The sequence below is a fragment of the Schistocerca piceifrons genome, chromosome 7, assembly GCF_021461385.2.
Source record: "Schistocerca piceifrons isolate TAMUIC-IGC-003096 chromosome 7, iqSchPice1.1, whole genome shotgun sequence".
Taxonomy (NCBI): Eukaryota; Metazoa; Arthropoda; class Insecta; order Orthoptera; family Acrididae; genus Schistocerca; species Schistocerca piceifrons.
In genome coordinates, this window is record NC_060144.1 from 103,285,796 (window position 1) to 103,300,532 (window position 14,737).

General features: G+C 43.9%; 1 protein-coding gene across 1 annotated transcript in view; it reads right to left on the bottom strand.

Moving 5' to 3' along the window:
* Positions 1 to 14,737, bottom strand: part of LOC124804966 (E3 ubiquitin-protein ligase SHPRH) — a 266,474-nt gene that overhangs the window by 180,615 nt on the left and 71,122 nt on the right. The window contains exon 3 of the mRNA XM_047265357.1: positions 3,842 to 4,003. Coding sequence (XP_047121313.1) covers positions 3,842 to 4,003 — 162 coding nt within the window. The remainder of the gene's footprint in view (positions 1 to 3,841; positions 4,004 to 14,737) is intronic.

Here is a 14,737-nt window from a genome sequence, read left to right on the forward strand (position 1 = left end):
AAGGCAACTGCCAACAGTTGTTATGTATTTTATGAATTGTAAGACACATAGGTGTCTGTCTGTATGTCCATCATTGTCACCACTGATGGTCCTTACAATTTTGGTTTTTACACTGTGATGATGGTTAGTAACCAAAGCTGGTAGTGATAATAAAGGACATATAGAAAACTATCTGTCTTGCATTACATAAAAAGTGAGTTTATTCAAAGTACTTCTCTTTAGTCGTTTTTCCATTACAATGACTGCAAATAAATATGTAAGTAGTCATCAATAAGACATGCTTAAAATTTACATTTGAATTTTTGGGGATCCCCCAAGGTACGTGAAAAACTAGTTTAGGAGTTTTGGTATTTCACTCTGGATGTTAGATAATGATGCATAACAATGTGATTATTTTTCCATTTTGAAGCAGAACGCAAATTTCATTCTGTAAGCATTGGCTGTGCTGTGACTGATCCATTTATGCCATATCTTAAATGGCTGATGGCATTTGTCAAGCAAGGTGAGCTACTGGGTGCATTTGAGTTAGGTCTGTGGAATACTTGGACAGCTCTGCCTGTTCAGTATTATCTATAGACCGTACCTATCTGGATTTGAACTCTCATCTAGAACTTATCAGGACAAGTCATTACAGTGTAAGCTTTATTACTAAATGAAAGTTTCATTCAGCATTTTTGCACCATGTCTTGTGAAAGTTTATATAATAGATCATTTGAAACTAACTTCTGTACTTCTGTTATTTGGTACAAATAAAATAAAAGATTAATGCAATAGCAATTGTGTGTATAGTGGCCAAGGTCCTTGTGGAGATTGCATAGTATTTAACTATCAATTTTATTAATATTCATATTTCTCAGTTCCAAAGAATACTTTAGTTTCACTCTTCTCAGAAGATCAGTCAATTACAAAACACAGAGTGATACAATAGAAAATATTATTAGTAGTTTGCAATGGGATTACTATAAGCCCTGGTCTTTGTTTTTAAAATAAAAACATTTGCTGCTTCCAGTCATAATTCTGTTATTTATAGTGGTCCTGGCAAGATAACGGAATATTTTACATAAATGGTGGTATATTTCAATTGCATTGGCATAGAACCTAAAATTATTAACACTGCCAACTTCATACAGGTACCTGTTATGGAGAAAGAGACAGACAGTCAGACAACAAAGTGATCTTATTAGTGTTCCATGTTTACCAACTGAGGTATGGAACCCTAAAAACAGGCACAGACAAGGATTATAAAGGCTCTGCAAATGGCTTCTGAAGATATTTGGAAAACTGGAAGATTTTAGAAGAATTGGAAGTCACCCCAACACGTATCCTCATGAAAAGACACTTCAGAGGGATATCTCTCCCACTAATTTCTTACTAATTATTTTCAAGAATTCTATTAAATAGAACTGAGAAAATTCTCACTCTACAACCAAATGAATATCAAGGCAACTTTATAAAAGACAGATCCCATTTAGAATGATATTCTATTCCCATCTACACACATCAAAAGAAGTTTTGAATCACCCCGATTCCCTGAACTCCTGAAGATAGATGTTGACTGTGGATATTGTATCACATAGTCCCTTTGACTGTTCAGAGATGCTCTAAACCCACCCATAGCTGTAAACAACCATGCATGAGCAGCGCCTATTAGATGGAGGGGGGGTCTGACAGCCAATCAGTTCCAGTCATTCCACCAGGAAGGAGGTACACGGCTCGTGTTGTCTGTAGTTCACCCATGCCTAGACAGTCAGTACTGCGGTTCGATCGTGTCTTCATTGTTACTTTGTGCCAGGAAGGGTTCTCAACAAGGAAAGTGTCCAGGCATCTCAGAGTGAACCAAAGCAATGTTGTTCGAACACGGAGGAGATAGAGAGAGACAGGAACTGTTGGTGACACGCCTCGCTCAGAATGCCCGAGTGCTACTACTGCAGTGACCGCTACCTAAGGATTATGACTCGGAGGCACCCTGACAGCAACCCCATGTTGAACAAAGCTTTTTGTGCAGCCACAGGAAGTCATGTTACGACTCAAACTGTGTGCAATAGGCTGCACGATGCGCAACTTCAACCCCGACGTCGATCTTTGCAACCACGACACCATGCAGTGCGGTACAGATGGGCCCATCAGCAGCATATTGGCAAGACATTTGTCTTCACAGACGACAATTCGCGTCCCCATCGTGCACATCTTGTCAGTGACTTCCTTCAGTATAACGACATTGCTCGACTAGAGTGGCCAGCATGTTCTCCAGACATGCACCCTATCAAACATGCCTGCTATACTCTCTGAAAAAAATAGCAGATGTAGATATACAAGTCACTCTTTCAGAACAAATAGACAGTAGAGAAGGTTTATGAATACCTGTAGAGAAAACAAAATTTACCACTATCTTCAAAACTGCACCAAAAATTTTACAATCAATCACGGATCAAATAGAAAAAGTGGACTAGACTATTTATTTCAAAGAAATAAATGTCTGCTGTGAATGAAAGGATTTTTTAAAAAAAGAAAGAAGCATACATAATAACAAAAAATTTACAAATACAGCGTACATCGAGAAATGGAAAAATAACACATTATGACATGGTAGTGAAACCAGAAAGCCTCACAATGGACTATAAATCAGACAAACTAGAAATATTACAGAGAAAAATTTTAGAACCAATAAGTACAGAAGCCTGGAAATCAAGCACAGTGAAATATATCAAAACGTATGAAAAAAATAAAAAAACAATACAGAGAAAAAGAATGATGTTTTTTGGATATTTATATACTACAAACTGATAACAAACATTTTCAAATATCTCCAGGAACAGAAATAATCAAGCTGGAGAAGTTAAAAAAGATTTACAAATCCAAAACATAAAATCAGAAGGTGCAGTAGAAAAATATTTTCAGAAGTGTTAAATGTACAAGGATTCCAAGACAGCATCAATAAGGAAACTGATGTGAAATGGTTGAAAAGAAACAATCAAAAAAGACATGACAAAATGATAAAAGAAGAGAAAGATAAGAGCAAATGTAAAGGAGATGAAACTGCCGCCGTCATCATTAGCTCATGCACTCCCCAACTGGCAAAACAAGTTCTGTGGGGCCAGTATCAGACAATACTTCCATGATAAAAACAAAACCATATTTTTAAAGCTGCAGACTTTCACAGCCATTTTATAATGGATAAAATACAATTACAAACCTTTTCAACTACCATCTGCATTGCATCTGATACAACTGAATTATGCCCCTCTAAATTGTGTGGTAACATCACCAACAATTTCTTTTTTTTTTTTAAATAGAAGCAATACGAATTTGCAGATAGCCAAAAAACTGTTTCAAATGGTTCAAATGGCTCTGAGCAATATGAGACTTAACATCTGAGGTCATCAGTCCCCTAGACCTTAGAACTACCAAAACCTAACTAACCTAAGGACATCACACACACCCATGCCTGAGGCAGGATTCGAACCTGCAAGCGTAGTGCTTGCCCGGTTCCAGACTGAAGCGCCTAGAACTGCTCGGCCACACCGGCCAGCCAAATTACTGTTTATAATGCCCTATGTCCTAATGGTGTTTTCAATCTATTTCAGCCAAATTAATGTTTTTAATGCCCTGTGCCCTAATGGTTTTTTTAATCTATTTCACAACTGTACCTTCAAGCATCATATGCCTGCATAAGTCTAATTCACCTGTACCCAACTGTTTATTTCTCATATCCACACTTTGAGAAGAAGTGATTTAATTTAGTTACAGAATGATTTAATTTAGTTACAGAACAAAAGTTGCTCTAAAAAGAAAATTAAAGGATGTACTAAACAATAGTATGACAAGTAATATCGAACAATACCTGGATGCTCAACACCATAAAAATACTGAAGAACAGAATTTCTATTGCGTAATTCTACTTTGGAGCTAGATGGTGCATTTGTGTTCATGAACACACGTACAAGCATGTACTTATGTTCTGGAGCACACACTGCTACAAGATGAAATACTCGGCTCCTCAGACCTGAAATATATCGTAAGTCACAAATTAGAAAAGAGAAATAAAGTTCGCTTTCAACAATTTTATGTGATTACCTCAAATCTAGTACATGAAAGAATGTCAGCACACTGAACAATGTGGAAGTGAGAGAGAAAAAGACTAACCTTGATGTCCACCAGCATACAAATACTGTATAATCAATACTGACACTTGGAAAGCTCTGGTAGAATGTAAATTCTTTAGGAGTAAAGACGATGACTCACTAAAAAGCACATGTGTGTGTCACCGAAAGGCGCACCGAAAAAAGAAAGAAAACTTGCTAGTTCTAAGAACGAATACTTTCACTAGCTAGAGTACAAATACGGATGCACAAGCTAGTACTATGTAAGAGCACAGTTCTGTCTGTGTGTGTGTGTGTGTGTGTGTGTGTGTGTGTGTGTGTGTGTGTGTGTGCACGCGTACTCATTTGGGGAAGTGTTGTACCCCCTTGGGGGGCACCTCGGAATATTTTATACATTTGAAAAATCATAATTTCATTTGAAGAACTGGATAGCAAAGCGATGATTTATTTATTTCCAGGAAAAAAAAATAGTTCATGACCGAAAGGATTAATATTGCCTCCTTCCATAACATTGGTACTGTCCATCAAACCAGATCTGTTTGAAACAAGAGAGGAGCTGTCCTTTCGCTTCATGGTACAGATGACGAAGCATGGCATAATGAATCTCAACAGGTCCTGGACCAGTGTCTCTGACTGTGGATGGAAATGATTCCAGTTCCCACATGGAGAACGGAAGGTTGTGCATTTCCTCATTATGCAAGATGAAATGGAGCTTCCTCATCTTCACAGTCCTATGGAATGCCTGAAATCACTCAACAGAGGAAAGTCCACTGGACCTGACGGGATACTCATTCGATTCTACACAGAGTACGCGAAAGAGCTTGCCCCACATCTAACAGGCGCGTACCGCAAGTCTCTAGAGGAACGGAAGGTTCCAAATGATTGGAAAAGAGCACAGGTAGTCCCAGTCTTCAAGAAGGGTCGTCAAGCAGAAGCGCAAAACTACAGACCTATATCTCTGACGTCGATCTGTTGTAGAATTTTAGAACATGTTTTTTGCTCGCGTATCATGTCGTTTCTGGAAACCCAGAATCTACTCTGTAGAAATCAACATGGATTCCGGGAACAGCGATCGTGTGAGACCCAACTCGCTTTATTTGTTCATGAGACCCAGAAAATATTAGATACAGGCTCCCAGGTGGATGCTGTTTTCCTTGACTTCCGGAAGGCGTTCGATACAGTTCTGCACTGTAGCCTGATAAACAAAGTAAGAGCCTACGGAATATCAGACCAGCTGTGTGGCTGGATTGAAGAGTATTTAGCAAACGGAACACAGCATGTTGTTTTCAATGGAGAGATTTAAAGTAACCTCTGGCGTGCCACAGGGGAGTGTTATGGGACCATTGCTTTTCACAATATATATAAATGACCTAGTAGATAGTGTCAGAAGTCCCATGCGGCTTTTTGCGGATGATGCTGTAGTATACAGAGAAGTTGCAGCATTAGAAAATTGTAGCGAAATGTAGGAAGATCTGCAGCGGATAGGCACTTGGTGCAGGGAGTGGCAACTGACCCTTAACATAGGCAAATGTAATGTATTGCGAATACGTAGGAAGAAGGATCCTTTATTGTATGATTATATGATAGCGGAACAAACACTGGTAGCAGTTACTTCTGTAAAATATCTGGGAGTATGCGTGCGGAATGATTTGAAGTGGAATGATCATATAAAATTAATTGTTGGTAAGGGTGCCAGGTTGCGATTTATTAGGAGAGTCCTTAGAAAATGTAGTCCATCAACAAAGGAGGTGGCTTACAAAACACACGTTCGACCTATACTTCAGTATTGCTCATCAGTGTGGGATCCGTACCAGATCGGGTTGACGGAGGAGATAGAGAAGATCCAAAGAAGAGCGGCGCGTTTTGTCACAGGGTTATTTGGTAAGCGTGATAGCGTTACGGAAATGTTTAGCAAACTCAAGTGGCAGACTGCAAGAAAGGCGCTCTGCATTGCGGTGTAGCTTGCTGTCCAGGTTTCGAGAGAGTGCGTTTCTGGATGAGGTATCGAATATATTGCTTCCCCCTACTTATAGCTCCCAAGGAGATCACGAATGCAAAATCAGAGAGATTAGAGCGCGCACGGAGGCTTTCCGGCAGTCGTCCTTCCCGCGAACCATACGCGACTGGAACAGGAAAGGGAGGTAATGACAGTGGCACGTAAAGTGCCCTCCGCCACACACCGCTGGGTGGCTTGCGGAGTATAAATGTAGATGTAGATGAAATGCAGGAGCCTGTCTGGATGACTCGGTGACTGTAAAAAAGCATCCAGCTAAACTCTGGGTCATGTCTTCAGGAGCACCCACCAGGACACGATTTCTTGACAAGGCCGTAAGAGGACGAGTACTGTTCTTGCCTGAAATCCATCTTATTGATTACTAAACTTGCAAAGTGGAAGTAGACTGATTAATGGAAGTCATGAATTCCTTCCAGGAATCCCTCTTCTGTTCTTTTATCATTCGTTTTGCAAGTGCTCTTGCAGATCTGAAGTTGTGAAGGTTTTCTGTAGTTAGATGCTGTTTGAAGTTCCGCAGAGCTGTTCGTCTGGCTCTGATTACCCATCAATAGTAATCATTCCACCAAGGTATAGGCCATCATCTGACGTGGTTACTAGGTCGGTTGGTTTAAAGGCGTGGGGGAGGAGAGGGGGGGGGGGGGGGGGGAAAGGGACCAAAACTGCTTGGTCATTGGTCCCTTGTTCCTATAAAACAATTCCACAAGGGAAATAATAAAACAACAAGACTTACAGCACAAAACTGGGGAAAAAGAAAAACCACAAGAACGACAGAAGGGCAACAAACACTACAATGGACAAAATAGGACAAGAAACAGATAGAATGGATTAAAACAAGAGAGCAGATGACTGTGGCTGGCTGATAATGAGAATAAAATGGATAAGACAGCCACTCTGCAACACATTAAAACCTCCAGCCTAAAAGCACCAGGGTAGAGAATGTAGAGGGACAAAAGAAGTGCGCTAAAACATAGATAGAATAATACAAATGCCCCTCTCCCCTCACGTATAAACTGTAAAACTAAATCAGCCGATGAAGTGTTGTCAACTAAAATTAACGATAACAAGTCTGGTAACCGAAGATTACATCACAGAGCAGTCAAAGTAGGACAGTGCAACAGAATGTGGGCCATTGTCAACTGGGGCAGCACCAACACTGAGGTGGGTCTTCACAGCGCAGGAGATAGCCGTGGATCACCAAAGTGTGGCTAATGCGGAGCCGGCAGAGAACCACGGAGTCCCGGCAAGAGGCCCGCATGGAGGACCTTCACACATTCATAGTCTCCTTTATGGCATGCTGTTTGTTGTGCGTACTGAGGTTATGTCATACCTGTCAGCAAGCCTGGTATTCCGATGTGTCCTGGGGTCTAGACAAACACCACTGAACGACTGGACCGCTCCAGGGCACAGATGGACTCCTGGATGGTCACTACCAAAGGATGGCAAGGGCAGCACTGGTCAATAGCTTGTAGGCTCCTCAAGAAGTCAGTACACAGAAGAAACAACTCCCTAGGGCAAGAATGGATGTGCTCAAGAGCACAAGATATAGCCATCAGCTCTGCAGTGAAAACACTGCAGCCATCGCGCAAGGAATGCTGTTCAATATAGCCTCCATGAACATACGCAAGGCCTACGTGACCATCAGCCACCGAGCTGTCGGTGTAAACCAATAAAAAGCCCCAGAATATGTCAAGAATCGAGAGGAAATGGAAGTGGAGAGCCGCGGGAGTAGCTGAGTCCTTAGGGCCGTGTGAAACGTCCAGGCAAAGCTTCGGCCAAGGTTTATACCCTAGAAGTGTATGTGAATGAACCTTGAGTAGAGGTGGTAAAGGGAAGGACTCCAGTTCAGACAGAAGCGATCGGACATGAACCGCACTTGTGAGCCCTGACCTGGGCCGCTGATGCGGGAGATGAACCGCAGTGGTTGGGAAAACGAGACAGTAATTTAAATGAGCAGGAGAACTACGAATGTGTGCAACATAACTGGCGAGCAGTTGTGCATGCCTAACCTTCAATGAAGGGACTCCAGCCTCCACCAGGACGCTAGTCACCGGACTCATCCTAAAAGCTCCTGTCGCTAGTCAAACACCACAGTAGTGCACTGGATCAAGTAAACACAACACTGAGGGTGCCGCCGAACCATAAACCAGACTCCCATAGTCAAGGCGGGATGGAACAAGGGCTCTCTAGAGCTGCAGCAGCATAGAGCGATCTGCACCCCAATTGGTGTTGGTCAGGCAGCGGAGGGCATTGAGGTGCTGCCAGCACTTCCGCTTAAGCTGACGAAGTTGAGGAAGCCAAGTCAATCGGGTGTTGAAAACCAGTCCTAAAAATCAATATGTCTCCACTACAGTGAGTGGGTCGTCATTAAGGTAAAGTTCTGGTTCCGGATGAGCGGCACAATGCTGACAGAAGTGCATGACGCAAGATTTCGTGGCTGAAAACTGGAAGCCATGATCTAGAGCCCATGACTGTGCCTTGTGGATAGCTCCCTGGAGGTGCCGCTCTGCAACACCAGTACTGAAGCAGCAGTACAAAATGCAGAAGTTGTCTGCATACAGAGAAGGTGAGATGGACGGCCCTACAGGTGCTGCTAGGCCGTTAATGGCCACTAAAAATAGAGATACACTCAATACAGAGCCCTGCGGGACCCCATTCTCCTGGATATGAGGGGAACTATGGGAGGCACCAACCTGGACATGGAAAGTACAGAGTGACAGGAAATTCTGGATAAAAATCGGGACCAGGCCCCAGATACCCCACTCACATAATGTGGCAAGGATATGATGTTGCCAGGTCGTGTCTTAAGCTTTTCATAAATCAAAAAAGACGGCAACAAGGTGTTGGTGTCTGCAAAAGGCTGTTCGGATTGCAGACTCTTGGGGCACAAGATTATCAGTGGTAGAGTGACCCTGGCGGAAACTGCCCTGGCATGGAGCCAGTAGGCCACGTGAGTCCAGGACCCGATCCAACTGCCAACACACCACACGTTCTAGCAGCTTACAAATAACGTTGGTGCGGCTGATGGGCTGATAGCTATCCACATCAAGCACGTTTTTACCAGGTTTGAGCACTTGAATGATTGTGCTCTCCCGCCATTGCGATGAAAAGACAACATCGCACCAGATCCAGTTGAAGATGATAAGGAGATGTCACTTGTAGTCGGACGAGAGATGTTTAATCATCTAACTGTGGATCCGATCTGGTTCAGGAGCTGTGTTAGGGCAATGTGCAAGGGTGCTGAGGAGCTCCCGCTCTGTAAATGGGCATTATAGGGTTCACTGTGGCGTGTAGTGAATGAGAGGACTTTCCCTACCAGTCGCCATTTGAGAGTGCGAAAGGTAGGGGGTAATTCCCCGACACAGAGGCTCGAGAATAGTGCCCACCAAAGTGCTCGGCAATCACGTTTGTGTCGGTAGAAACACGGCATCAATGGTAACGCCAGGGACACCTGTTTGGGTCTGGTATCCAAAAACACATCTTATTTTCATCCAGACTTGGAAAGGTGACATATGGCATCCAATCGTCGAGACGCACCTCTCCCAACACTTCTGACATTATGTTAGAGAAATTACAATTCTATGGTATAAGTGGAAGAGCATATGAGTGGTTTAAGTCATATCTACAGAACGGGAAGCAAAAAGTCTCTTTATATGGTTCAAGTGATTCAAAGGAGTTTGCCACTTAATCTAACTGGGATGAAATTACATTAGGTGTTCCACAAGGTTCAATCATGGGTCCCCTCCTGTTCTTGATATATGTGAATGACCTCCCTTCTTATGTGAAACAAGATGCTGAACTGACACTGTTTGCTGATGATACAAGCATAATTATTAATCCAGTAAAAGAAACTCCGACAGAAAACGATACAAATAAGAAACTTCCTGGCAGATTAAAACTGTGTGCCCGACCGACACTTGAACTCGGGACCTTTGCCTTTCGCGCGCAAGTGCTCTACCATCTGAGCTACCGAAGCACGACTCACACCCGGTCCCCACAGCTTTACTTCTGCCAGTATCTCATCTCCTACCTTCCAAACTTTACAGAAGCTCTCCTGCGAACCTGGCAGAAGTAAAGCTGTGAGGACCGGGCGTGAGTCGTGCTTCGGTAGCTCAGATGGTAGAGCACTTGCCCGCGAAAGGCAAAGGTCCCGAGTTCGAGTCTTGGTCGGGCACACAGTCTTAATCTGCCAGGAAGTTTCATATCAGCGCACACTCCGCTGCAGAGTGAAAATCTCATTCTGGAAACATCCCCCAGGCTGTGGCTAAGCCATGTCTCTGCTATATCCTTTCTTTCAAGAGTGCTAGTTCTGCAAGGTTCGCAGAAGAGCTTCTGTAAAGTTTGGAAGGTAGGAGACGAGATACTGGCAGAAGTAAAGCTGTGAGTACCGGGCGTGAGTCGTGCTTCGGTAGCTCAGATGGTAGAGCACTTGCCCGCGAAAGGCAAAGGTCCCGAGTTCGAGTCTTGGTGGGGCACACAGTTTTAATCTGCCAGGAAGTTCCATATCAGCGCACACTCCGCTGCAGAGTGAAAATCTCATTCTGGAAACATCCCCCAGGCTGTGGCTAAGCCATGTCTCTGCTATATCCTTTCTTTCAAGAGTGCTAGTTCTGCAAGGTTCGCAGAAGAGCTTCTGTAAAGTTTGGAAGGTAGGAGACGAGATACTGGCAGAAGTAAAGCTGTGAGTACCGGGCGTGAGTCGTGCTTCGGTAGCTCAGATGGTAGAGCACTTGCCCTGAAAGGCAAAGGTCCCGAGTTCGAGTCTTGGTGGGGCACACAGTTTTAATCTGTCAGGAAGTTTCATATCAGCGCACACTCCGCTGCAGAGTGAAAATCTCATTCTGGATACAAATAAGGTCTTTGGAAAAGTTATTAATTGGTTCTCTGCGAATGGTCTTGCTCTGATCTTTGAAAAAACACAGTACATCCAATTTTCTGCAGCAAAAAGTATAATTCCTTCAATAAACATAACACATCAAAAGAAAGCAGTAGCCAGGGTAGAGCATACTAAGTTTTTGGGTGTACATATAAATGCGAATCTTAACGGGAAAATTCATATTTTGGATCTCCTAAAGCGATTAGGTTCAGCAACTTTGGCAATCAGAATAATTGCCAATTTTAAGAATGTAGAAATTAGTAAGCTACCATACTTTGCATACTTACACTCTCTGATGTCTTACGCTATAATATTCTGGGGCAACTCAACACTTAGGCAAAAGGTATCCACTGCTCAAAAAAAAGTAGTTAGAATAATGTGTGGGGTTCATAGTCGCACATCTTCTAGGCATCTGTTTAAAAGGTTAGGAATTCTTACAACTGCTTCACAGCATTGTCTCAGTAATGAAATTTTTTCTCAACAACATGGACCAGTTTAAAATCAACAGTGAAATTCATGATTACAATACCAGAAAAAAGAAAGACCTACACTATCCTTTACTTAACATATCTTTGGCACAGAAAGGGGTAAAACATGCTGCTATAAAACTTTTTGATAAATTACGAGATGAAATAAAATGTCTGACAGACAGCAGTAATAGTTTCAAAAACAAATTGAAATCATACCTCCCTGACAACTCCTTCTATACCATAGATAAATTCTTGAATATGAGTAAATAAATCTGGAGAGATGATATATGCATTTTGTGCCATTCAAGGGAATATTTAGGTATAAATATTTAGGTATAACACTATAATGTAAAAAGAAAAAAAAAAAAAAACTTGTTTCCTGTGCGGATTTCTTGTGCATTTGACATGTTCCTCATCACAATGGTTTTCCATGCTATTGATCAATGGAGCACGTAACTAACTAACTATAAGCTGGGAAACATGGGCATGGAGCCATTTAAAAGCTGTTAGGTATTACACAGATGGGTGCCGCTTATGCCGCTGTAGAGTCCACCTACGCTCTTTAATGGCCTCAGCAATTTCTGGTGACCACCAGTCTTTCACCTGTCTTTCACCTGGGGCACTCTAAGGAACAAGGGATTGCATTTTCCGCCACAGAAACCATTGTTCTAGTGAACTGCTCAACCACCACACTGATGGTACCACGTGGGGGAGTCAACGGTGACAGCAGAGGTGAAAGCTTCCCAGTCTGCCTTGTTTAGAGCCCATCTGGGGAGGCATCCGTGGGCAATATGCCGGGGGAGTGACAGGAAGTTGGGGAAGTGTTCACTATCATACAAGTCATCAAGGACTCTCTACTGAACAGATGGGAGAAGTCCTGGTCTGCAGAGGAATAAATCAATGGCCGAATAAGTGCCATGAACCACATTGAAATGTGTGGGACCCCAGTGTTTATTTAGGAGGCCGAGGTCGAGCTGAGATAGTAAATTTTCGAGCTCTCTACCTCAGCCATTAAGCATGGTGCCACCCCACAAGGGGTTATGGATGTTAAAATCTCCCAAAAGTAGGACAGGTTTAGGGAGTCGATGAATCAGTGCAGCCAAGATGTTCAGAGGTACTACACCACCTGGAGGAAGATATACTTTGCAGATAGTTATTTCCTGTGTTGCCCTTATCCTGACAGCCACAGCTTCAAGAGGAATGTGAATGGGCATAGGTTAACTACATACCAAGTTCAGGACACACACACAAACTCCACCTGACACTATATTATGGTTCCTGTAATATCCCCCATAGCTGCAGAGGGCAGGGGTCCACATTGCCAGGAACCAGGTCTCCTGGAGGGCAATGCAGAAAGCGGGTGTAAAGCTTAATAGTTGCCGTAGCTCAGCAGGTGGTGGAAAAAACTGCAGGAATTCCCTGGAGGATGATGTTATCGTGAGGCAGAGAAGGCATGAAACGCTCAATGAGGCAGTTTATGCCTCAGGGTAACCTGCTGCCACCGATTTTCTATTCCTGAGCAGTCTACATCCATTGTGTTTGAGGGTCCGGTGAGTCTAGGCCCTCAGCGAACGCCAGAATATCCACCTCATCCTCAGACACAAAGCTTGTAGGTAAGCCCTACAACCAGCTGCTTTTGGGTACTTCAGCCACTGGCGGGAGTCACCTTTCCCACTAGTAGAAATCTGGGAAGGGAGGGACCCAAGGGATCCCTTCCTAGCGAGAGGAGCCGAAGAAGACTTGGGTGCAGTGCTCCCGAGGTAGGTGGTGCAGTAACAACAGGGAGGGATGTGCCCCCCATCATCAATGGGGCAGGTGTAGTCTTACGGGTCTGAGATTCAACCGGAATTGACTGAATGGATGGGGCTAGAACTGTTCTCATAGCGGCGGCGTAAAAAGATGTCATACGTACATTTCCTCTTAGCCTCAGTGTAGGTCAGTCGGTCCAGGGTCTTGTATTCCATGATTTTCTATTCCTACTGGAGAATCCTGTAGTCTGGTGAACAAGGGGAATGGTGCTCTCTGCAGTCGACACATATGGGAGACTGGGTACCTGATGTTTTGGGATGTGATGGACATCCACAGTCGTGACATATGACACTGGAAGTACAGCGGGAAGACATATGTCTGAACTTCCAGCACTTAAAGCACATCAGGGGAGGGATATATGGCTTGACATCACACCGGTATGCTGTCATCTTGACCTTCTTGGGTAATGTGTCGCCCTCGAAGGCCAAGATGAAGGCACCGGTGGCTACCAGATTATCCTTTGAACCCCAATGTATGCGCTGGACGAAATGAACTCCTCATTGCTCTAAGTTGGCGCGCAGCTCGTCATCAGACTGCAAAAGACGATCCCTGTGAAATACAATACCCTGGTCCACTTTTAAGCTGTTATGGGGCATGATAGAAACACAAGGATGCCCCATCAGCTCTCGTACATACGAGGTACCGGGGGAGGGAGTAAGATTCACAGATTCACTGCCATCCTTATCCTGGCATTCCTCCCATTATGTGGCCAGGGAAGGAAACAATTTGGGGTCATACTTCTTCGCATTGTAGTTAGACATCGACCACTTAGAGACTGATGGCGCTGGGCCACCAGCAAAGATCGCATGTCATCCACCCTGATGCCACCCACTCCGGCCAGGGGCCTCCCCACGGGCGGCACTCACCCGCAGCAAAGGCCACCTGGCAGGATGGCCACTGCCGGGAGTCCCGATGCCCCACGGCGATGGGCATCTATTCCTTAGGATACTTGGGGAGTTAACAGCACAGGCATCAGCAGAGTGATCCCTGTGTAGTCAGGGGCTACAACCAACAGGGTAAATGGCGGCCCCATCACAACGGACTGGCTACCGTGCTGGATATCAGGTGCAAACAAGCCATTAAGTCCACTATCATCGTCAGCACTGAAAATGATACTGCACACTGGATGGAGGAAAATGCACCCAGGAGGGTGACCTCACCCAACAGCTGGAGAAATAGCGGAACTGCAGATCCACGTCAATGAAGGATATGAGAGGTGTCAGTGCATGATGGACACAATGTACCATGTAAGGTGCCCTTCCCCAACTGGCTTGCTCTTCGGGGAAAATTTACAAGAATGGAGGTCAAAACCTACAGGGGACCATCACATTAAGGCCGAAATGTTTGAGACTCTTTTCAGTCGCCTCTTACGACAGGCAGGAATACCTCAGGCCTATTCTAACCCCTGGACCCGCAGGGGGAGATTATTCTGTATATTTAAAACAGTATTAATAAAACACTTCACGTACTG